Below are 22,842 nucleotides of genomic sequence, written 5' to 3' on the forward strand. Positions count from 1 at the left end.
ACATACAATCTACCCATAAGCGTTTCTGAGCCACGGGAATAAAAGGAAAGTATCGACAGACCCCGTGTCCAGATCAAACCATTCTCTGCACTCGCTGACATTTACCGTTAGCAAATCACTGCGATAAAATCAACATTTATATGTTGTAGTGGAAAGATGAAAACGGAAGGTGAAAAGAGTGGGACAATTCGATTCGAACCGCGGTCGCTAAGACAACAGTACACATTCATGCTCCGAATTTACACCACATGCCACTGCAGTGACACTTATTGTTTGGTTTGTTGTATATTTCTCTGGTTCCACCAGACTATTGGGGTTTACATCAGGGAGCATCAGGGAGGAAATAGACACTCCAAATTAAGAATGGGTTTTACTGTATTGTTGCAGCCATTTTTTTTTTTTTTTTTTTGTCAGAAGCCATAGTTTTAATTAAATTTACCATGGTTTTACTACAGTAATTTGATGTTAATATAGCAACCATGTTTAAGTTTGTGTTTACTATGATTTTACTACAAAATACCACAGTGGTACTAAGGTATGGTTACTGTAAAACCATGGTTAAGTTTTGTAGGGTAAGGTTAGGGTTAGGTTTGAGGGAAGGGGTTGGTGGGTTTTTGTGGGACTCAAAATAAACACAATAAACACGCTGCCCATATACTGCATGTTAGTATTTTATTAGGGGTGCAAATAGCATTTAACAATATTTGCACTTAGTGCAGAGAAGATGCTTTTTGTTGCTATTTACTGTAAATAGCCTCTGCCTTTTTTTAATTATCTGTGGAAATGATTGATCATGAACAGGCTCGGACTGTTTTGACAGCCTGCATAAGGGGAGACTGGGGCTAGTTGTCACACTGAGAAGTTGTCACAAGGGGTATATCTTACTACTGTAAGTTTATGGGTCAATTATTTTTATTATTACAAATATATATATTTTTTATGTTGGGTTCTTCTTTAAATTAGGAACTGTTTGTGAATTTTTGTGAAACCTCACAGGGGCACATTACAACATATTAATGAATGGTTATAAATGACAGGTTTTAGTATAATCAGGACAAGGGTATTTTTCATAAATTTCAGGATGCAGCAAGTTGTAATTTTTTTGGCCAAAACAATGATTTAATTTTGGTTTATGTTACCCTTTCTATTTTTGCTGTTTTGTGTTTCAATGTTTTACTGTTTAAATTTGGCTGAGAATCCAATTCAGACATGTTATGAACGATGGCTTTTGACATGTTCCACAAAACGTTATTTTTCTCAAATCAGGGTCAATAAACAGCAGTCATGGCAACTTACCCTCTATGTGACATCATGTCCCATTACAGGTTCAACTAGTGCTAAATGAACTGTAGACTTTTGTTTCCTGGGCAATGTTGGTGGAAATGTTTAATGGGTTTTTGTTGTCAATACTTTATGGTATCTCTACAGAAACTGGTTTCAAAAATAACCCAACCTAGAGATCACTGGAGTAAAAAGTGTGACAACTTGCCCCATCTCCTGTAATTATGTACAGATTAAATGAAAATGGGGTATATACTGTCGAATTTTAGATATCAAGAGGTAAAGTAATGGTTATTTCAAGAATAAAAATAACTATCTTTGTTTGAAAGTCATTAGATTTTATTCTTGAGGAGGGAGAGACTCTACTCCTGTGGGTAGAACACATCATCGAGAACGTAACCAGAAAAGGTGAACAACTTTGGGCAAGATTTATATTTTATTTCTACCCAACCTGGCATGAAAATGTAATGAGAGTTTCATTTAGCTTGTTTGACAACAGAAACTGTGCCTTCCTGCATTTATGCAGTTCTTGACTAACTGCATTCTTTGAGAATGAAAACAGTCCTTTGCTGTCATTCAGTAAAATGACTTGTTTGACGAGACATTCCTTTATCTCGTCATTAGCACATGAACGCGCTCATCCAACCTCATTCCAGTCTGAGGGCCAATGGGCAAGTTCTTATTTGTGTGCTATTTAGCGTCTAGCATCTGCGACACAACATCAGTTTACTTATATGAGCTGGATAATTTTGAATCATCAGGGATAACTCAATGGATTATTCAAAATGATGGGCTGAAAAGAGAGAAGTGTTTCTTTGTGAAGAATTGTTGAAAGCCTTTAAGTCAGGATGATGGAACAGGTGAGAAACCTCTTTTGTTACAGTATGTAAATGGATTCTATGTAAATTGTATGTAATTATTCTATTGGCAGCATAAGTCTATATAATTAAACCTTTAATTAGCTTAGCTAAAAATATATGTCCAAAAGTATAATTTTTTTCTGGATAGATACCAAGATACATACCATATTATTCTTTAAATAACCTCAGGATTACTGCATAAATCATATGGTACATGAATATGGTAATCATTCAGTACACTGGTATGTCAAAGTACAATGGTTTTACCAACTAATACCATTACTGTAACATGGTACTGTCACTGTACCCTTTTGTAAAAATGTCTTACTCCAGAAATCAGTTCATAAGTGCTTGAAAGAACCATAATTTTCTGAGATGGTTATTGTAAAGATCTACAATAAAGAAAACATTTCACAAAGTTCTATTAGTCTTGAGTTTACGTTTTCATCAGACTATTGATTTCTGCTAGCATCAGCCATTGTTATTGTGCACTTTGACATTGACTACTGTGGCTTTGACTTTTAAAATGCACATCATTTAATTGGACAGCATCAACTAATCACATGGCTTTGACCTCCATTCCCAAAACAATATGGATGGCTTCCTGTCACACCCATATAGATGTTATACTACTTCTACTACTACTACTACTACTACTACTAGTAATAATAATAATAAGAAGAAAAAGAAGAAGAAGAAGAAGAAGAAGAAGAAGAATGATAATAATAATGAAACCGTGTCTCCATAGACTTCATCAAAATGTTCATCAAAATTCCTTTTTTTATTATGTGTTATAATACAGTTTATTAGTTAAACGCTGAGAAATTGCTGAAAATTAAAATCCATGTGGATTTTTAAGGTGCCAAATACAGTTTCAAATTACCTTGCCATTTTTTTACATGTTTGTTTTCCTATATTCCATATATCAGGAGGATTCAATAGACTTTAAGACCCTGAAGGCACGGTTTCAGGGTGAAAATGGTCTGAAGATCCAGACTAAACCTGTCATCCCAGAGAAACCCAAAACCATCCCTCCGTCGACAAAAATCAGCAACCCCTTGATCTCCTCCATCCATGCTGCTGTGCAAAAAGGAGCACTTCATGCCCCACATGTAGTCTTCAAAGATGACAAACATCTAAATCGCCAACTATCTCAACCTTGGGGCTCAAAGGCCAAAGAGAAACAACCCATCAATAATTTTGAACTGCTTGATAAGAATCAGAAGAAAGAAGGTGACATTGTCAAACAGGCTCTGAAAGATAGGAATCTTCCACTGGGTCTGCCAGTGCTTCCAATAAATGTTGGTACCACAGAGCCTGAACCCAGCCCACTTACACCTGTGTCCGTTTCACCAGCCAAAGCATCCACACCCAAAATGTTTGTATTTAACAGAAAGACTGACAAAGATGGTAATGAGAAAGCAGACACTGTGGAAACCCCAACACCAGCTAGCTGTACCCCTGACAGTCTTGCTCCAAGTAACCCAGCTCCTGCAAGCCCATATGTTATAGCTATTGCTAGTGTACCTGTAGTCCCTAAGGCTCTTGTTCCTCCTCTGATTTCAGCTGAAACACCTCCGGTCCCTCGCATTCCTGCCCCAAGTATTCCAGCCCAAGGCATTCCAGCCTCTTCCAGCCCTGAACCAGAAATTCCTGAGCCAGCCATACCAACACCAGTCATTCCACCTCGAGCTGCTCATAAGCCAGATATTTCTAAGCCAGAAGCCCCTATTTCAACTCTTCCTGTAGCAGCACCTCCTAAACCAAAAATACATTTGTTCAGTTTATCAGAGGTATTTCCTCCTCCAGAAGAAAGTCCCCCACCCGATTTCACTGATATTCCTCCTCCAATTATTCCTGATGAAGATTTTCCTGATGGAGACTCTTTTGACCAAGCTATGCCCAGTCCAGCAATACGTACATATATCACCCCAGTTCCCAGGAGCCTGGCTGTCTCCAGGACAGAATCTCCTGCCCCGCCCACCCATCCAGAAGTTACTTCAGAGCCCTTGGTGAAACCCTTGGAATCTACAGCTCGTCCAGATTCAGTTGTTTCCCTAAGCCCTCCTCCAGCTTTTCATAATCCAGTTGCACCTTTAGAGATGGTACTAGAGAATGCGAAAGACCTGACTGATAAGATGGCTGATAAAACAGAGGAGGATGAGTTTTCATCCAAGTCTCTTTCAGCCCTCTCAGCCTTGGAGAGAGCGGAGGAGATGGCCCCAATAAAACGGAACACACTGCATGATAACCGTGTAATTAGCCTGTTGGAAAAGGCTAAGAGAAAGTCCACAATGATCCAGCTTTCTACCACACCTGAAAATACAACCCCATTAGAGACAGGTGCACCTGAGATAGGTCTACCTAAGACTGCCAAACCTGAGATGGACCAACCTTATCTGAATCCAGCTGAAAAACTTCCAGAGGAAGCCCCTTCTGTACCAGAGAACAAAGCATTTGAACTCCCTCCTGTTGACTATCAAGCTCGTTTGCCACCTAAAACTCACCCACCTGAAACAGCCCAAGTTAATGGCCTTAATTTCAGTAAGTTCAGTATCTTTATTAGGCAACCAATGACGAATATGATGTTACATTGAATATAGTTGATATCCTGATGTATTGAAATATAATGCTAGTACAAAATGTAAACAAGTCATTTTTTTATTAAAAATATTTTTTTTTACAAATGTAAACACCTGTTAGCTGTGGAAGAGTGTGTTAATACTTTTTAGACTGTACAAGTGTAGGTGGATTCCATACTTCAGGGAGGGTTGGTATGCAAGATATGCAATTATATTGTGGGTTAGCTATGTTGGGAAACATGCCTTTCATAGTCAGAATGACAAAGAGCTAGAGGAATATTTTGTCTCAAGTAAATATTACAATGTTACACAATTTCATTTTGGATTTCAGTTCAACTGAATGTTAATTAGCATATATATAACAAGTAATTGTTTTAATTAGAGCAGCCTGCAGTGTTGTATATTGCTTCCTGGCCTTAGTTTAGAAACACCATTAAAGTTCATAAATGCTTGTTTTCGTTATGGCCTAAATTGAAAATGACCTTTAATGTCATTATAGTATGCACAATTTATTTGGTATGATTGTAATATCCAGTGGCGGAACTTAGATCTTACGGGCCACAGACTGCCCGCACTGCCTGTAGTTACGCCACTGGTATTATCCAAATTGTGCGCTTCTATTTATTTAAGTATTTCTGTTTTTTTTTTTTTTCATGAGGCTTAATGTACATCAGTGGTGGTACATAGTATTCATTCTCATGTTGATGCAGGGCAAACCTCACAAGGGGTGCTGACAGTGGTGAAACCAGTGAACCCCCCTCCCCCTCCACCCAGAAGGCCTCTGCCAGCCACACCTGTTGTGGAGTCTGAGAAACCAATTCAGCCTCCTGCCAAAGACCTTTACATTCCCACAACACCAGCTGAACCTCTAGAAACACATGGTAACAAAATGTCCCCCAAATCTGAAACCTGCTTTCAAACACATCTTTGAATTCTTGTCTAACCAGCACTTAAAGCTAGATAAAACTGGACTTTTGTGGCTGTTTGTCCATGTCTATTTGTTTCTTTAGAAAGTCCCTCTCCTTATAACAACTACTGACTAGAAATTGTCCATGCCACTTACATAAACGAAAGCCTATTGGCCATTTAAAAAAGGGATGAGTTCTTCGATATGTCCCACCCATACTTCCAGTTTCAATATGTCAACACATGAAAGAAAACTGCTCATAAAGCTATTTTATAGGGCTTTTAAGGGGTCTTTGCTAACTAAATTTAATCTGTCTAGAGCTTGCCTACTTGACACAAATCTTCATAGGCAAGGATTTATTGCATTTTAAAATGATTTATTGGCATTAAAGACATCTCACTACATATTCAAGGCTAGCATTTTTGAAATACTTGCAAAACTCTTCAAATGGTGGCATATTGCCAAACTCTTTGTTCATTAAATGTCTGAAAGACGTTGATGTTCCTGCTTCTAAATTTTCAGACGATTCATCATTTGACAACTCATATGGGGAGGCATCTTTTGGAGATACTGAGGAATTTGAATTGCCAGCAGTTCCTAACTTTAGGCCTCCATCAGTGGCTCTATCAGCCTCAGATTCCAAAAGACCGGTATCAGTTCATGAGAAATCCTTCCTGGACCAATTCAGCCCAACTCATCAGACTGCAGAGGAAATGCTTCCAAAAATGGAGGACAGAGTAGATGGTGAAGTAGATTATGATTCTACAAACTCTAGCTCTTCAATGCCAAATACTCAAGCTGCTATACATCAAGACTCACCTGTCAATCAAGATGTTTTTTCCCCATCAGGGTAAGCCATTAGCTTCATGATGATTGTGTGTGATTAACCCCGGGTTATCATCTTTTTGAACCCCATTTTCTAACCCCAAGTAAAGCAGCGTTTCATTACACTTGTAATTTTGAAGGGGGATTAGCACTGCCTTTATACGGGGGTTATTCATGAGTTGTGGTGTGCAAAGGCCGTTCAATGGAAAGGAGGAGGCGAGAACCGGCTTGACGATATAAATAATTGTTTAATGGTAAACGGAACCAAAAAGACACAAACATAAACACACGACGGTCAGCTGCCCGTAAACGTTCTCTCTCTCTCTCTCCCACACCACCATCCGCAGTCGGCCTTTATCCCTCTCGGAGGCTTTATTAGCCCGATAAGTGGTATGTGGAATCAAAACCCGGCCCCGCCCTCCATCCTGTCACATGGTGCCAAAAGTACATAGTGTATAACGACGTGGCTTTAGAGTGTTACAAAAAGTTGTTTAGCAACACAAAGCCAATCATATAATGCCTCCAGGTTACCTCTTCTAATATTCATGTGATTTGTACAGTTCAAAAACTGTCACGCACAGTTTATGTTCTCCGTCTCATGGAAACCAGTAAAATGTCGAACAATAATGGCAATTATTGCATCAGAATTCAAAGGTGTTTACTTATTATGATCATATGACTCCTCATTATTCAGCCTATTACAACATTACTTGCCAAATAAATAAATAAATAAATGCACATGAAACATTGATTTGAGTTGAAATTATTTTATTAGCTTACTTGTAGAGATCGCACTGTGATCCGAGACCCTACCACTGGATGGCGCCATTGACCAATCAGAATCGAGTATCCCAGAGAGCCGTGTAATTAAAGTGATTAACGTAGGTTGCATATATTTTGCGAGCTGTATTGGTCCAGTCATTGTTTTTTACTCCACAAATATGCAAATAAGAACATTAACCCCAGGATTATAAATATACAGTGTGAAACCTTGGTACATGAATACCCAGGTTTATTATTAACCCAGGGAAACGAACGAATAGTGTGAAACATAAAATAAAATGTTTTAAGTTTGAGTATTAGGCCGAATCTAATTATCTGTGGAGAGAAAACCTAGAGAGAAAAGCCCTGCTCCCATGCTAGTTACATGGCCCGACCTACATGATGTCTATGGGCCGTTGGGGGAGGTTATGTGCAGACTGATGCACCTACTATTAAGCACGCACACAGCAGCTTGCTTGCACCTGCATCGGCAGTTCAGTGTCTTGTTCAGTGTCACACAACTTCGAGTGAGTGACAGAAGGGTAACCTAGGATTTCGTGTTTTCCACGGTTAAGGATAACAATTTCAAGTGCAAAAAGCCCTGTGGAGAAAATTGACATTTCTTAATAATTGTGCATATGTCGTCAGTATTGAGCAATGAGTGACACTAATCTTACTTTCTTTCAGGACTATTGTAAGTGGTGACAATGTCAATGAAGCCCAAGTATTGAATAAGAAAGGGAAAACATTAAAGAACAAGAAACAGAAAGGAGCCCCAAAGAGTAAGGGGAAGAACTCTTCACTACTATTTTGCTTTTGTAAAGTGTGTAGTTGTACATAGTCTCAATGTTGTAATCCATGTTATCTAATCTTTGAAAAATTTTAAACCACATAATTGATAAACACACAAGGGATTGTGATGTCATTAGTTTCTTTTAGATTCTCTTTTATCTACAAAAGAATTCTAGTCACTGACATATGTTTTTTTTTCGTTCGTAACTTAGATCCATATGATGATACTTTGACTGTGGTAAGTGCTTATCATTGATCTTACTTTCGATTTTACCATTATTTCACAATTTATTTAAATTACTTTTTATGATCTTAAAATTCATGACTGAACTTAATTTTTTTTTTTTTTTTGTAATGCCAACCTTATTAATCAAGAAATTGTACCATTTTGTATGGCATTTCTCTATGATGATACTTTTACATGATTTTTGAGATATTCAATTTTATTTATCAAGTTTTGCGTATGTTCTTCACATTGTTTGTTCTTGTGCAGTGATTTATCTGTTCAAACACATTGTTCTCTTCTTTATTTGATCCATTAAACATCAAAATAATTTTAGGTGGAGACTCCCAAGAAAGGTTTGTTCTCCAGGTTCGTAGCTACATCTTTTTTGTTTAAATTTCTCTCTCTAATTTAAACAGTTGCATTCCCAGAGAATATTGTGTGTACTGACAAAGGCCTTCAATTCCTCTATTCACAGGAAGAACTCAGCAAAAGCAGCTGATGAAAAAGAACTAAAGAAGAAAGAGAAACAGCGAGAAAAGGAAAAAGAGAAAGAGAAGGAAAGAGAAAGGAAGGAGCAGAAAGAAAAAGAAAAGAAAGAAAATGAAATGAAGAAAAGGTTTAAGGTAATTTAAAGATGCACTCAGTATTATTTTATTCTCATAAAAAAGTTTAACCTCTAAAGAAATTCATATTTTGACAAATATGTTTAAATCATGTATGATGTCATGCAGAATAGAGTCACATTAGTAGACTTAATTAGTAAAATAATTAATTTACATGGATCTGGGCTTCCATGTTGAAATCAAATGACTAGCTGAATACTAACTTTATCTCTTTAACATTTTTTATCTAACAACAGTAAATTAATAAAGGCTGTTTGTGAATAATCACATTGATAACTGGAAACTGTTGCTTTTCCATGATTATGCAGCAGGCCACTAATCTAAGATGTACGGAAGAGGATTAGGGCCAAGCAATAATAAAAAAAAATAAAGCCATCTCGAGAATAAAGTCATTATAATGCGAGATTAAACTCGTTAAATTTCGAGAAAAACTCTAAATACAATCTTGAGAATAAACTCATTAAATATCGAGAATAAAGTCGTTGTGTTTCGAGAAAAAACTTGTTAAGTTTAATCTCGCATTATAATGACTTTATTCTCGATATTTAATGAGTTTATTCTCAAGATTGTATTTCGGCTTTTTTCTCGAAATTTAACGAGTTTAATCTCGCATTATAATGACTTTAATCTCGATATTTAATGAGTTTATTCTCAAGATTGTATTTTGACTTTTTTCTCGAAATTTAACGAGTTTAATCTCGATATTTAATGAGTTTATTCTCAAGATTGTATTTCGACTTTTTTCTCGAAATTTAAGGAGTTTAATCTCGCATTATAATGACTTTATTCTCGAGATGGTTTTATTTTTTTATTATTGCTTGGCCCTAATCCTCTTCCGTACAGATGACTGCCATATCTTCAGCAGTTTTTTATAACATAAACTATAAAATGCATTTTAATTTTATTATTATTAATTTATCATATCCCAGCTTAATATGCACAGCCAACTATAATAAAGCCATACGCAAGTTGATTTCCAGAGAAAATTATAGTGTAAATACTGTTGCTATGTGGTGCTATCAAAATGTTTCTTTTAGCTTACCGACTAGCATGACACAGCAACATTGGCTTAACCAATGATGTTAGTTTGGGGCAGGACTGCTTGTCTGATTTTCTGTCAGACCCATGGCAGATAGGGGTAGTATTTGAAAACCCAAAATTCTGTTTGGTGACATTAGTGGTGCAGAAATTGCTTCACATTTAAGGTCTTTAAATACTAATTAGCACAATATAGTGGTCACATTTCATCACAAAAAAAATAAAAAAGAGAAAAGAAAATCCTTCATATCAATACGTTGATCTGCAATATTTCTCACATGCATCAGTGCTCTTGAGCCACTTGGAAGTCAAATAATTTATAAGAGACACTGATGTTTTTGCACCAATAACCAGGCAAGATTATTGCTGATTAAACACTCACAATCCATTCTGTTGCTTATTACAATCCACACCCCACTCTTCAAGCTAATCAAAGGTTACAATTACCATCACTAAAACCTGAATGTTCTCATCATATGTGAAATGAGCCGTACTTTTCAATTTCTCGCTAACCGTTTTTTATGCATGTGGCAAGGTTAGTTAAGTGATGTGCATGCGTTCATTTAGCTGTCTGTGTGTGTTGGTATTTGATGTAGATCACAGGGCAGGAGGAGCCCATTTATCATGTTAAAGTGATCGAGAACTGTAAGGCCCATAAAAATGACCTGCCGTTGAAGATTGGAGACACTGTGAGCATCATCCGTACCAACAACTGCCCGAAAGGGAAATGGCTGGCCAAGGACAGTGACAACAAATGTGAGTTTGCATGTGTTTCGTGTTAATTTACATATGGGTAGTTGACATTAAATATTTTGGGGAAATTGACATTCCTGCAGTGTGTTATGCGGTATGTGTAAACCTCACTCCCCTGACCTCACCAGGCGCACTAGAGACTGATGCTAGAGTCTCCTTGTCAGCGTGCCCGGCTCCCTGCCGGCTTATGCTGGTTCAAATCCCACTCGGAGTGGGTCGAGCAGGACTGGTTACACTTGCAGGCTTTACCTCATATTAATTTAGACACTACGTGGAATATTTGTATATTTAAAATGAACTAGTGAAGCAAAAGGGTGATTGAAATTGGTGAAAAACAAGTCAATTACAGATCCTAAGATGGACATTTTCCCCAAAACATACATGTCAAATTTAACATACAATCCTGATATTGATAAAAAAAAAAAAAAGCGTAAACTACCCATATGCACAAATTAATTCAGAGCATTTATTATTATCATTATTGGAATCTGAACAAGTCCTTGAGCTTTGGCTTATCTATGAGGCCGTGTATGTAAGAGCTTGTCTCATTTTTCAGATGATTCTACTGGAATGTTAGTGGCATTGTTTTGTGTGTTGTTTTTCAGATGGCTATGTCCCAGTGGAGAGTGTGGATTTAATTATCAGTGGAATTATGGAGCTGGGGAAAATGACCACAGCAACTAACAGGTCCACCGGCAGTGGACTCAGGGATGGAGAGGTCATCAGCTCAGGCAGCAGGTAGCTATAGAAACCACTGCAAGCATACTGCTGTGCTCAATACAGTAGGAATGCTGTGGTAACATATTTTGGCCTGTTGCCATGTGCCTTATCATATTTTATTCATCTGTGTTTTCAGAACCTCAGATCATTACGCCATGAACCACGAGAGCTGTAAGAGCATTTATTTACTTATTTGAAATGCAGAAGCATTACATGTTTGTGTTTTATTTTCATATGGCCCAAAAGAACCACAGTGTACACTTATAAAAAATTTGGACATGACTCCATGGTAACATCATGTTTTTATGGACACGCTGCCTTGGAATTCCATGTAAAATCACACAGTATCATGGTTAAAGGGATAATTCACCCCAAAATTAAAATGATCTCATGATTTACTCACCCTCCTGCCATCCCAGATGTGTAGGATTTTCTTTCTTCTGAAGAACACAAATTATGTTTTTAAGAAGAATATTAGATCTGTAGGTCAGTACAATGCAAGTGAATGGGTGCCAAAATTTCAACTCTCAAAAAAGCACATAAAGACATCATAAAAGTAATCCATACAACACCAGTGTTTTAATTCATGTGTTCAGAAGTGATATAATAGGTGTGAGTTAGAAACATTTTTAAGTCCTTTTTTTACAAGAAATTATTCTCCCTGCCCAGTAGGGGGCAATATGCACAAATAATGTGAATCACCAAAAACACAAGAAGTGATCTGTTTCTCACCTAGACCTATCATATCACTTCTGAAGACATTGATTTAACCACTGGAGTCTTATGGATTACTTTTATGCTGACTTATGTGATTTTTTTTTTAGCTTCAAAATTTTGCCACCCATTCACTTGTATTGTATGGACCAAAAGAGCTGAGAAATACTTCCTCTCTTAATTTGAATTCAGCAGATGAAAGAATATCATACACTTTTGGGACGTAATAAGGGTAAATTATTAGAGAATAATTTTTTGGTGAACTATCCCTTTAATATGTAGTTGACTCCCTGCTGTATGACATGCTTCATATACTCTATCTACAACAATTTTAAACATTATTTTGCAAGTTCTTTTATAGTTATCTGTTTTTTTAACCATATTAATTGAGAGAGTACATATAATAGTTGTGTTTTTAAAAAATTTTGTTGTCATTGCAGGATCATTTAAAATAAAATAAATTATTAAAAAAGGTGAAAAAACAAAATATTAACCTAAATGTTAAAATATAACTTATGATTTCTAATACATTTTAACCTAAAATCTTGATATTGATTAAAAACAAGTTAATGGACATGGCATGCATTAACTATGAATATATCAAGTGGTATTGCCATTGGTATTACCATCTGATACCATCATGTAACCATGTACCTCTACAGTTTTTTAAGGGTAACATCTGTGGTATGTGCTGTTTTTGAAAGAACACTTTTTTTTTTTTGAGAATAAAGCAAAGTACATCTATTTTGCTTATTCAGATGTACTACGGGTATGAATCTTTCTAGATCAGAGGCTGCATTTAGAGCAGGGGTTATCAATGGGGGCATTCAAAGGATGCTAGGGGGTGCTGAGAGCAAATTAGTTATCAATCATAATGAAATATATCCTCAAGTTCCTCTTTGCATTAAAATGTTCATCTAGTCTTGGAGTATATCAGTTTGTGCAGTACGCATTTGTACAGCGGCTCATCTGATTTTGAAGTCTAGCGACGCATCTGAATTATCTGGTTTAGCAGAAGTCAAATACACAGGCGGAGGCACAACCTCGGCTAATGCACCTGTATGGCTCTGTAGATGGATACGGCTGAATGGACAGAGCTGCGCGAGCGCAAAGCTTTTAAAGTTCAAGCTCTTAAACTCACAGCTTTGCATGAATCAGTGAGAAGGAAGGTGCGAGAAGTGAAACCATTTGAATTCGGCACAGAATTCTACATCACCACCATTAGATTTGTCATAGGCTACATAAGGGGAGTGAGGGAATATAATACATTTTTGTTACAACTTATAAATATTTATATTTAGGATTTATTGTGTTTACATGTGTTTAGAGTAGGTGTACTGTTTATATTTACAAAAATGCCATAGTTTGTTTTATAGAAATCATGTTACATCTAACCATGGGAGTGACGAACATCCATGCTTCCATGTGTTTACTATGGTCTTGTTGCAAATACCACTGTTAAAACTATTTTAAAAAAAAACAATCATTAATGAATACATTTTAAAAAAGGCAAATGTAAAATATATTAGCAATATCACTTTTATTATTAGTTTCTGTCTTCGCATTTTCATTTTATAGGCCCCAGATATAGCCCTCCATCTGCTTGAATTTAAGAAATGTAAGATTCATCAAAAAAAAGGTTGAGAACCACCAATTTAGTGTAACTGTAGTGTTGGTTTCTGTAGATAGTAATTAAGTTAATTGGTGAAGTAGTTACTGTATTTGAAGTAAAATGGTAGTGTAACACATTACTTTTTAAATTATTGTAATCCGAGTACAGTTACTGACTTCCAGTTAACTTAATTCATTTAAATACACCAGTTGGGTTACACACATTTCTAAAATAATATTGTGTAGAATACATTTAAAACATGTTAGTCTGTTTGCCCTTCCTTGACAGCAGAAGAACATTCACCCCCTAACAAGTCATTGTAGGGGAGAACATGTGGTTCTCTGCGTATGACTTTCCGGCAACAATGAATGAGGAAATATAGGCAATATTTTTAAATTCCTGGAGGGGAAAACAAAAACTTGTAAAGTGTTGCATCAAGTAACTTCCTTATTCTTAAGATAATTAGTATATGCAATTACTTTTTTAGTAATCAGGATAAGTAATTCATAATTTGTACTGGAATACTTTTTAAAGTAACTTACCCTACACTGCTGATTTTGTGCATTACTTTTCAATAGTAGGTTCATTTCAGCTCAAATAATCTGCACTCACGTTGTTCTCATTTATTTCCTCAGTCTCAGATGACTCAGATGAGGAGTGGATATGTGATGATGATGATGATGAAACTGCATATGCCTCTCCATCAGAAATCCCACACATGTATGTATTACCTCAGATGTCTGTCTGTGTGTGGTCTTGTGCTTGTACTCACTGGATTTCTATACATTTTACTATTTGACTGTAAAGCTATAGTTGGTAGTTAAGCCATTGTTGTTAATCTTTCAGAGGGATGAATCAGACACAAGCCATGCCAACGAGAGGTGAGTCACTCACGAGGCATGATTAAAACACATTCATAGGAACACCATATAAAAGACTGGGATAACACTATACTTTAAGAATGTTAAAATATTTTCTTCTACCTCAGCTGAATATTAATATGCAGAGTCAACTTTAAGTAGCCAATTTTAAGTTGATTTCCCCAGAAATGTAAATGCTGTGACTGTGGGTTTTTTGACTGACCATCAAAACATTGCTCCATTTGTTTGAGCATTGTGACTGGACACAGAAACATTGACTTAACCAATGGCCTGTGTTTGGGGCGGGACTATCAAATATCCGACCAATGTCCCAAACCTATTTCCGTACAGTGTTGCTAAATGTACAAATATCACACACATAATCTTTCATTTTGTTCTTTCTTGCTTGATTTTTGATTTGTATCAATTACTAGTGATAAAATTGATTAATGTTTAAGATTAATTTAAAAGCTCATTTATACTGTATGTTTACTCCAGTCTTAAACAGTGAACCAGGCCTTGTCCAGCAAACTGAGTCTGATCCAAATGACATGAAAGTACAGTAAGGACATTTCTTTCTACTCATTAAAATGATACCAATCATTCTCGCCAAGTAATCCATGTTTCACAGGAACACAAGAATAATCTTTGTTTTTTGTGCATTGCAGAGCAAATCAGGAAGCCCTTCAAAAACTAGCCACATTCTTTACTCTACCAAAGACTCTCTCTCAGGCTCTTCCGGAAAGCAACACCCCAAAGTAGGACATCCCATTGCTTAGCTATTTTCATATTAATTCATTAATGTTCAGTTACTTTAAACAAAGATGTCACGGGGTTGCTGTAATTATGTTTTCTCTATTTCCTGTTTCCTTATTTGGTTGTTTGCCCATCAAGAATGCAATCATCTAAACCAGGTATATTTTTGTGTCTATTGTCTAAGCCTTAATTACCTAAAAAATCACTTTTACCTATGCTCACTTTTGTTTTCTTTTCATTCCTCCACTTCTGGGTTCATCTGCACATAAAGAGAATCCTGGCAACTTGTAAGTATTCTCCAAAAAACTGACCAACCTCATTCAGAAAAGCAAGTTCTTACATGTAACACACATTCACACACTAATTTATGAGCTGACTTTCCTCTGCTGGAGAATGTGGCCACACTGGTTTTTCGTGAATGTCCGAGATTGTTTTTCAGAAAGACTGTCTCATTCCCTTAGACTGCAGAGTTACTGTAGCTGCCAAGCTATACTAGCTCAGATTACCTGATCAGGCACCATGTTACAGAAACATCCTATCTTAGATCTGACAAGCTCAAGTCATGAGTCGGAAATCGCCATGGCTACTAATTAGATAAGACAGGATTCTAGAGTTAGGAAGTTTCTGTAGTACAACTCCAGGACTGTTTTTATTGTTCCTCTGCAGAAACACGGAAGATGATCTTGAAATCTCAAACCTTCAGATACTTCCTCCTCCAGACCTGTATGCTGACATCATAGCTGGTGATGCCATGCCAATTTATAGCAAGTATGTATGACATTAATTAAATAATAAAAGGTTTAGATATCATTTTAATCACTGCTGGCAGGAGTCGAGAACCCAGAAAGACAGACAGATTGGTAAAAGAAATGGCTGGACTGACAGCACAAGACAAGCTTGCTAAAACATTAGGGACAGACTGAAACCACTTAACCAAACAAGGACTTGATGAGGGGTGTGGCTGCGGAAAGGAGTGGGAAGGGGTGATGAGCACATGGCAAACAATAACAACAAAAACCATGTGCTCAGACAAAGGCATATGCTGCATTCGAAAATCCATACTTCACTGACACTACCGTTCAAAATTTGGGGTCACTTGCCTGAAATGTTTCTCATGATCTTAAAAACCTTTTGATCTGAAGGTGTCTACTTAAATGTTTGAAATAGTTTTTGTTGACAAAAATATAATTGTGCCTCCATATTAATTTATTTCATTACAAAACTAAAATTTTACAATAACAATAAAAAAGGTTTTTAAATGGATGACTTGGACTGAATAATTAAGAAAAGTAGCCACTAAGTGCCCAACATAGATGGGAACACCTTCAATATTGTTTAAAATGCATCCCAGGGTGATACCTCAAGTAACTGGTTGAGAAAATGTCAAGAGTACATGTCCGCAAATTCTAGGCAAAGTTTGGTCACTTTGAACATGCTAAAATATAACATAGTTTTGATTTATTTTGGATTGTTTTAGTCACAAAATAATTTCCATATTTCTATTATTCCATAGTTGTGATGATTTTACTATTATTCTAAAATGTGAAAAAAAGAAAGAAAGAAAGAACGGTATTGTATATATTATGCCAAAAATAGTATGCCAATGGAGTATAGTATGTCTGAATCCTCAGTATGAAAAACATTACGCAAAAAATACAGAATGACCAAATCTTTCCGGCAAGAAGTGCGTCCTTCATCAAATACAGTACCCAATCCCAATGCGCTCTAAGTCCTCGTGGTGACATGGTGACTCGCCTCAATCTGGGTGGCAGAGGACAAATCTGCATATCTTATCACGTGGCTTGATGAGTGTGTTACTGCGGAGACCTACAGCGTGTGGAGTCTCACTCTATTCTCTGCGGCATCCACACAACACTCAACACGTGCCCCTCCCAGAGCGAGAACCAAATTTTATAGCGACAACGAGGAGGTTAAGCCAACGTGACTTTACCCACCCTAGTACGTCCTTGCGATTCGATCTTGCGACTCCAGGTGTAGTAGTCAGCGTCTTTACTTGCTGAGCTACCAATACCCCTTCTGATTACATAATTTATTAATATCATCCAATTGTTATACATCTAAGAATAGATTCTTCTTTCAATAGCTTCAATGTAGTTAGCTAGCTACATTTTGTTACCACACTCAAGAAAATATTTTAGCCTATTTTTATGATGTATCCATTTCAATTGAATAACAAATTTCTATCTACTTGAATGGAATAATCTTGAAGAAAATGTAATTAATAAAACTTGCATTTTGTAATATTTGTACATTTTATTTAGTTAAAGATTAGGCATATACCTTATGCTAACAATACAACTTTTGACATTGTATTAATATATATTGAAACAAACATTATCCAAGATTAATAAATGCTGTAAAAGTATTGTTCATTGTAAGATCACGGTAACTAATGTTGTTAACTTATGTTAGCAAATGAAACCTCATCGTAAAGTGTTAATGTTTACTTAATTCTTTTATGTCTGAAATGTTTCATGGACTCCCTAGCACTCCCTCACAGCCCCTAGGAGTCCCTTGAACCCATTTTGAAAACCCCTGGTGTAGCGAACTACATAAGAGTAGCTTTACTGTGAAGCTACAGTTTCAAAGCAACACTGGATACAAGAGGCCTAAAATAGCACAGATATGTTGAGAGAGAAAAAAGTGCCTTTGACTACGGTCAAATAGACGGTTTAGTGTTCATTATAAACATACTGTACTTTACATCAGAAAGCCATGACTGACCAATCAGAGCTGTGCTATAAGAGTATAAATTCACTCTTTATTCTGTCCTTTTATTTTGTATTGTGAGCTCTGTCCTCTTGATGTTTCAAAGTTGTTTACTGACGTTTTAGGAAATGTGTTTGTCTGTTGTAGGTCAATCAAAACCACCACAAAATAGAGGAGTAGTTCAGACTGCAAAATGGAATGATGAGTATGAACTCTGCTTCATAACCCTGCTGTTTTGAAGAGTACTTTGGGAAATGTCACCCACAAAAGCTCAAGAAATGTGTCTTTCACATGTGAAAAATATGTTTGAGACTGTGCACATAAGTGTTTATGTAGCTTGGTGAGCAAGTGGCTGCAGACAAGAGTTTCTATAATGTGGTGAGATGTTATTTCAGTTTATTTAAACCCTGCTATAAATCTAAGTGTTAGTTTACTTTCTTTCTTTCTTTCTTTCTTTTGTTTTGTTTTACAATCAGCCATGCATCCTGGATTGTGTGGATATAATCATCAGTTCACTGGCAAAAAGTGCAAAGTTTGTGTCTAGTCTGAGGTTGTCTAATGAGCTTCTATTTCAACACTGATTTTAAAGCTGTCAGATAAAAACATGGCCAAAATAAGAGCTTAATAACTTTTTATTTGGATGAGGTTTTAGCAGATTATTGCCATGTGCTCATTTATAGCTGTAATTCTTAAGTCAACATTGTTTTTCAGGCATCATTTTTTATTTATTTTTTATTTTAGGATTGCAATTTAGAGGTTTATATAACCACAATCTGTATTTATATAGGATTAATTAGTATTATATTTTTCTTTGTTATGCTTTCAAGCAGTAGTCTGTAAGTATTCCCAGTCTTCATTTGGGCTACACTACATTAGGGAAATACGTTTGTGCAAGTGCTTTATTTTTGTATTTCTTTAAACAAAGGCATACATACTATGCCACAGCTCTGTGAATAATTTGCTGTTAAAAAAAAAAAAAAAAAAAATCTCAATTCTTTTTTTTACATATTTTTGTCTATGCTAGAAAGCTCAGAAATCAGTTTTGGTTGCATCTCCAGTAGGTATTATAGAGCAAATCTGATTTGCCCCAAACTGCATAGGTTTTATAACATTATAACATTGCCATATCTACACAAGGTACAAAATGCATATACTTCTTTATTTCACCATTTTTTTAACAATACAAAATAAAGTGCAAATAAGACCAGGAACACCATGCAGTGCATCACTTTTAAAATACAAATCACACAAGACAGGAAAAGACACACATACATGTACAATACACAGACATGTAGAAGAACATTGACAGGCTGAAGTCATCTCACGGTGGGCTCAGAAACAGGCTGAAAACAGTTTTCACAGAAGGGAAGCTGTGCACACACATATACAGCACTACACGTTGACAGAGAGAGAGGGGGTTGTATAATATCCAGCACAAATGCCTGTACATAGACAATACAGTGAGCATGAGCAAAAACTTTCTTACTGACCCAAAATTACCAGAAAAACATGGCTGCAACCATAAAAGTATTATAACAAAGCCTTAAAACTGTCATAAAAGTGACTTATGTAACCACCCAGCCTTTGAATATGACACATTCTGAACTTAAGGGCGTCAAGTATAAGCACTCACAGTTCCCACCCTAACTATGACTGTAATGTACAATGTAATGGCAAAAGTCAAGCCGTAGGGGACTATTTATTTACACTTTGCATCAGCACTTTTTACACTAAGAAGGTGCAAAAATCCTCGATACAACCTGGTTGCTCTTGCAGTGAATCTGGGATTATTGAGGAAAAGGTAACAATGTATATTAAAGGCATTAAAACCTGGGAGGTTTTTACATTTTACATTCACTTGTAAATGCAATATAAAAATTGCAGCCATATATCATAGTGGTACAAAACACAGAAGCGCTCTGCTCCATGCACACTACAGTAGCCATTCAACCACTCAGTACAGTACAAAACATAGGGGTAGCTTCAGGAAGACTACTATATTCAGAAAACACATTTTGTGACAGTTAAAAGGATAGTTCCCCAAAAAGTACAATTCTGTCACCATTTAATCATCCTCATGTTGTTCCAAACCTGTTTGACTTACTGGTAACACTTTATAAGGTTCCATTTGTTATAAGTTAATGCATTAGATGTCATGAACTAACAATTAACAATACATGTTTTACAGCATTTATTCATCTTTGTTCATGTTAGTTAATAAAAATTCAACTGTTCATTGTTAGTTCATAGTGCATTAATCAATGTTAACAAATACTACTTTTAATTTTAAAATGTATTATCATATGTTTCAATTAACATGAACTAAGATTAATAAATGCTGTAAAAGTATTGTTCATTGTTAGTTAAATGTTAACTAATGTTGTTAACTAATGGAATCTTATTGTATAGTTTTACCAACTTACCTTTTTCTTTATTTTTTTAGAATGTAAGCTTCAGTCCTCATTCTGTTTAAGTGAATAGTGACTGAGCCTGTCAGTTCCTAACATTCCTTCTTTTGTGTTCAACAGAAGAAAGAATGTCATACGGGTTAAGAATGACAAAACAGTGATTAAATGACGACAGAATGTTCATTTTTGGGTGAACTATCCTTTTAAATGTGTCCTTCTGGACTGTAAACCAGCCAATAGGAATATTACAACCAGATAAAAAAAAACAGGTTCACTACTGTTTAAAATACATAAAAAAGGGTTGCCATTACGGTGATTCAGATCTGTTGATTAAATTGAAACAGGTTAAAGAGTATGTGATTCCTGAAATCTGATTGTTTGTTTATTGATTTTTCATTATTTAACAACATCTGAATCCCCATTACTTCAGTAACACTTAACAGGTGAGCTTAAATAAAGAATAAATATACGTAACTAATAAATACAGTGGATCTACTCCATTAACAAACAACCAGACACATAAATAATGTAATTTTTTTAAGTTGAGAACTACTGATAGAAATAATAAAAAATGCAATGTGTAATTCAGGGAGAATGCTATAACAATCTTTCTCTGGCTGTCTGTAATTCGATGCATGGAGAATATTTTAAGGCAGTTTATTTAAAGGCGCTCTCATATCAGCCAAAATACTGGCACATTCTCTACTTCATTAATCTCTATTCTCTTCTGTTTGCATTTTAGCCATATCAAGGCAACACTTTTATGTATTGACTGCTCTGTATGCCCTTGTCTAGCATATTTCTTTCTCTATGACAACCGCACAACCCATGATGTAAGCAAGGCCTCTGAGACTTACACACAGAGAGAGAAATAAGTCACAGACATTATGTGTGTGTGAAGCTTGAAGTACCACCTGTTTTCAGCAGGGGGCAGTAAGCAAAATACCAGCTGTATAAGCAACACGCAGCTCTGCAGACAACAAAACCTCAGGCTTGCTTGACACTAACTATAGCACAAGATAATAATGCGTTCTTGTGTTCACACAGCTGGACAGAGCACAATTCAGAATGTAATCTCGAGAGGTGTTTTCCTAAGTTTCAAACTGTGTTTAACTTGACCCAGCGACCTTAAACCACTGTGTTTATGTCAAGTTTAGATGTGTTTTTGTTCATGTCTTGATTCCAAGTCTTTTATTTTGAAAGGATTTGTTCCTGTTCATGCCATGTGTTCCCCTAGTCATGTGATGTCCTGTTTTTCCCTCCAATTTCATGTGTCTTGTTTTCATTGGTTTATTGTTTAATTATCTTGTTTAGAGTTCTGTTTTATCATTGGCTTATGTTTCCCCATGTCCATGTATTTAAGCCCTCGTGTTTGCCATTGTCCTCTGTTGAGTATTGTTGGTGTAGCGTCGTGTGTAGTCTTAGTCTTAGTCAAGTCAAGTCAAGTCAAGTCAAGTCAAGTCAAGTCCATGTTTCTGTCATGTTTATGTTTCACGTTTGGATTTATGGTTGTTGGATTTCACTGTTGTCATGACCGAAAGAACTAGGTCGCGAGTACAAGCGGCCGAAATGGGCTTCCTCAGAAGGGTGGCGGGCTTCTCCCTTAGAGATAGGGTGAGGAACTCAGTCATCCGTGAGGAGCTCGGAGTAGAGCCGCTGCTCCTTTGCATCGAAAGGAGTCAGTTGAGGTGGTTTGGGCATCTGGTAAGGATGCCTCGCCTCCTAGGGAGGTGTTTCAGGCACGTTTAGGCACAGGATTAGGTGGAGAGTTTACATCTCCACAGTGGCCTGGGAACACCTCGGGGTCCCCCAGTCAGAGCTGGTTAATGTGGCTCGGATAGGGAAGCAGCTGCCCCCACGACCCGACTTCGGATAAGCGGTTGAAGATGGATGGATTTCACTATTGTAAATAAACTGCACCTGGGTTTGTCATCACATCATCATCTGCTCCTGTGTCATTGCCTGCCAGCATCATTACAGTTTATGACGCAACCAAAGTGAGACCCTCCAAAACTGTCCATCTGACGCTATTGTACATTGACAGGTCCTAAGAAAAGACTTCATTATAATTATATTTCAGACAGATTGACAAATTCAATTGCAAAAAGGATTACTGTAGACTGTAGGCCAGTGACAGGCATATGTTCAGTAATTTGGAAATAAATAAATAATATAATATAATGCATTTTTATGCAATTTCCAAATTATTACATTTATAATATATAGTATATTTAAAATTAATTATCTAATGTAATTAATTAGATATCAAAATTTGAAAGGACTGACAGCTCTAATTTGTAGAGTTTGTAGTGGTTGTGCATTTTCGACTGTAGATGGTGTGGATCCTCAGATATTCACTTTCATGTATTCCCCAAGAGCATGTGTTCTGCTAA

General features: G+C 36.4%; 1 protein-coding gene across 1 annotated transcript; it reads left to right on the forward strand.

Annotated features, from left to right (window-relative positions):
• Positions 1–1,932: 1,932 nt before the first annotated feature.
• On the forward strand, positions 1,933–19,839 carry LOC127623787 (proteoglycan 4). The gene is made up of 19 exons (XM_052098300.1): positions 1,933–2,141; positions 3,071–4,685; positions 5,434–5,604; positions 6,153–6,480; positions 7,905–7,999; positions 8,222–8,247; positions 8,570–8,601; positions 8,711–8,858; positions 10,493–10,652; positions 11,255–11,387; positions 11,506–11,540; positions 14,331–14,415; positions 14,542–14,576; positions 15,054–15,117; positions 15,224–15,313; positions 15,450–15,469; positions 15,583–15,598; positions 15,978–16,079; positions 18,189–19,839. The coding sequence occupies exons 1-19, from the start codon at positions 2,130–2,132 to the stop codon at positions 18,211–18,213; spliced, it is 3,192 nt and encodes a 1,063-aa protein (XP_051954260.1). The 5' UTR covers positions 1,933–2,129; the 3' UTR covers positions 18,214–19,839.
• The last annotated feature ends 3,003 nt before the right edge of the window (positions 19,840–22,842 follow it).

Source organism: Xyrauchen texanus, chromosome 30 (assembly GCF_025860055.1).
Source record: "Xyrauchen texanus isolate HMW12.3.18 chromosome 30, RBS_HiC_50CHRs, whole genome shotgun sequence".
Classification (NCBI taxonomy): Eukaryota; Metazoa; Chordata; class Actinopteri; order Cypriniformes; family Catostomidae; genus Xyrauchen; species Xyrauchen texanus.

Bases quoted from the DNA above. Each gene is read 5' to 3' on its own strand.
- LOC127623787 (XM_052098300.1), top strand. The intron at 6,481-7,904 runs GTAAGCCATTAG...ACTTTCTTTCAG, and splicing joins GATGTTTTTTCCCCATCAGG to GACTATTGTAAGTGGTGACA. The intron at 8,248-8,569 runs GTAAGTGCTTAT...AAATAATTTTAG, and splicing joins ATGATGATACTTTGACTGTG to GTGGAGACTCCCAAGAAAGG.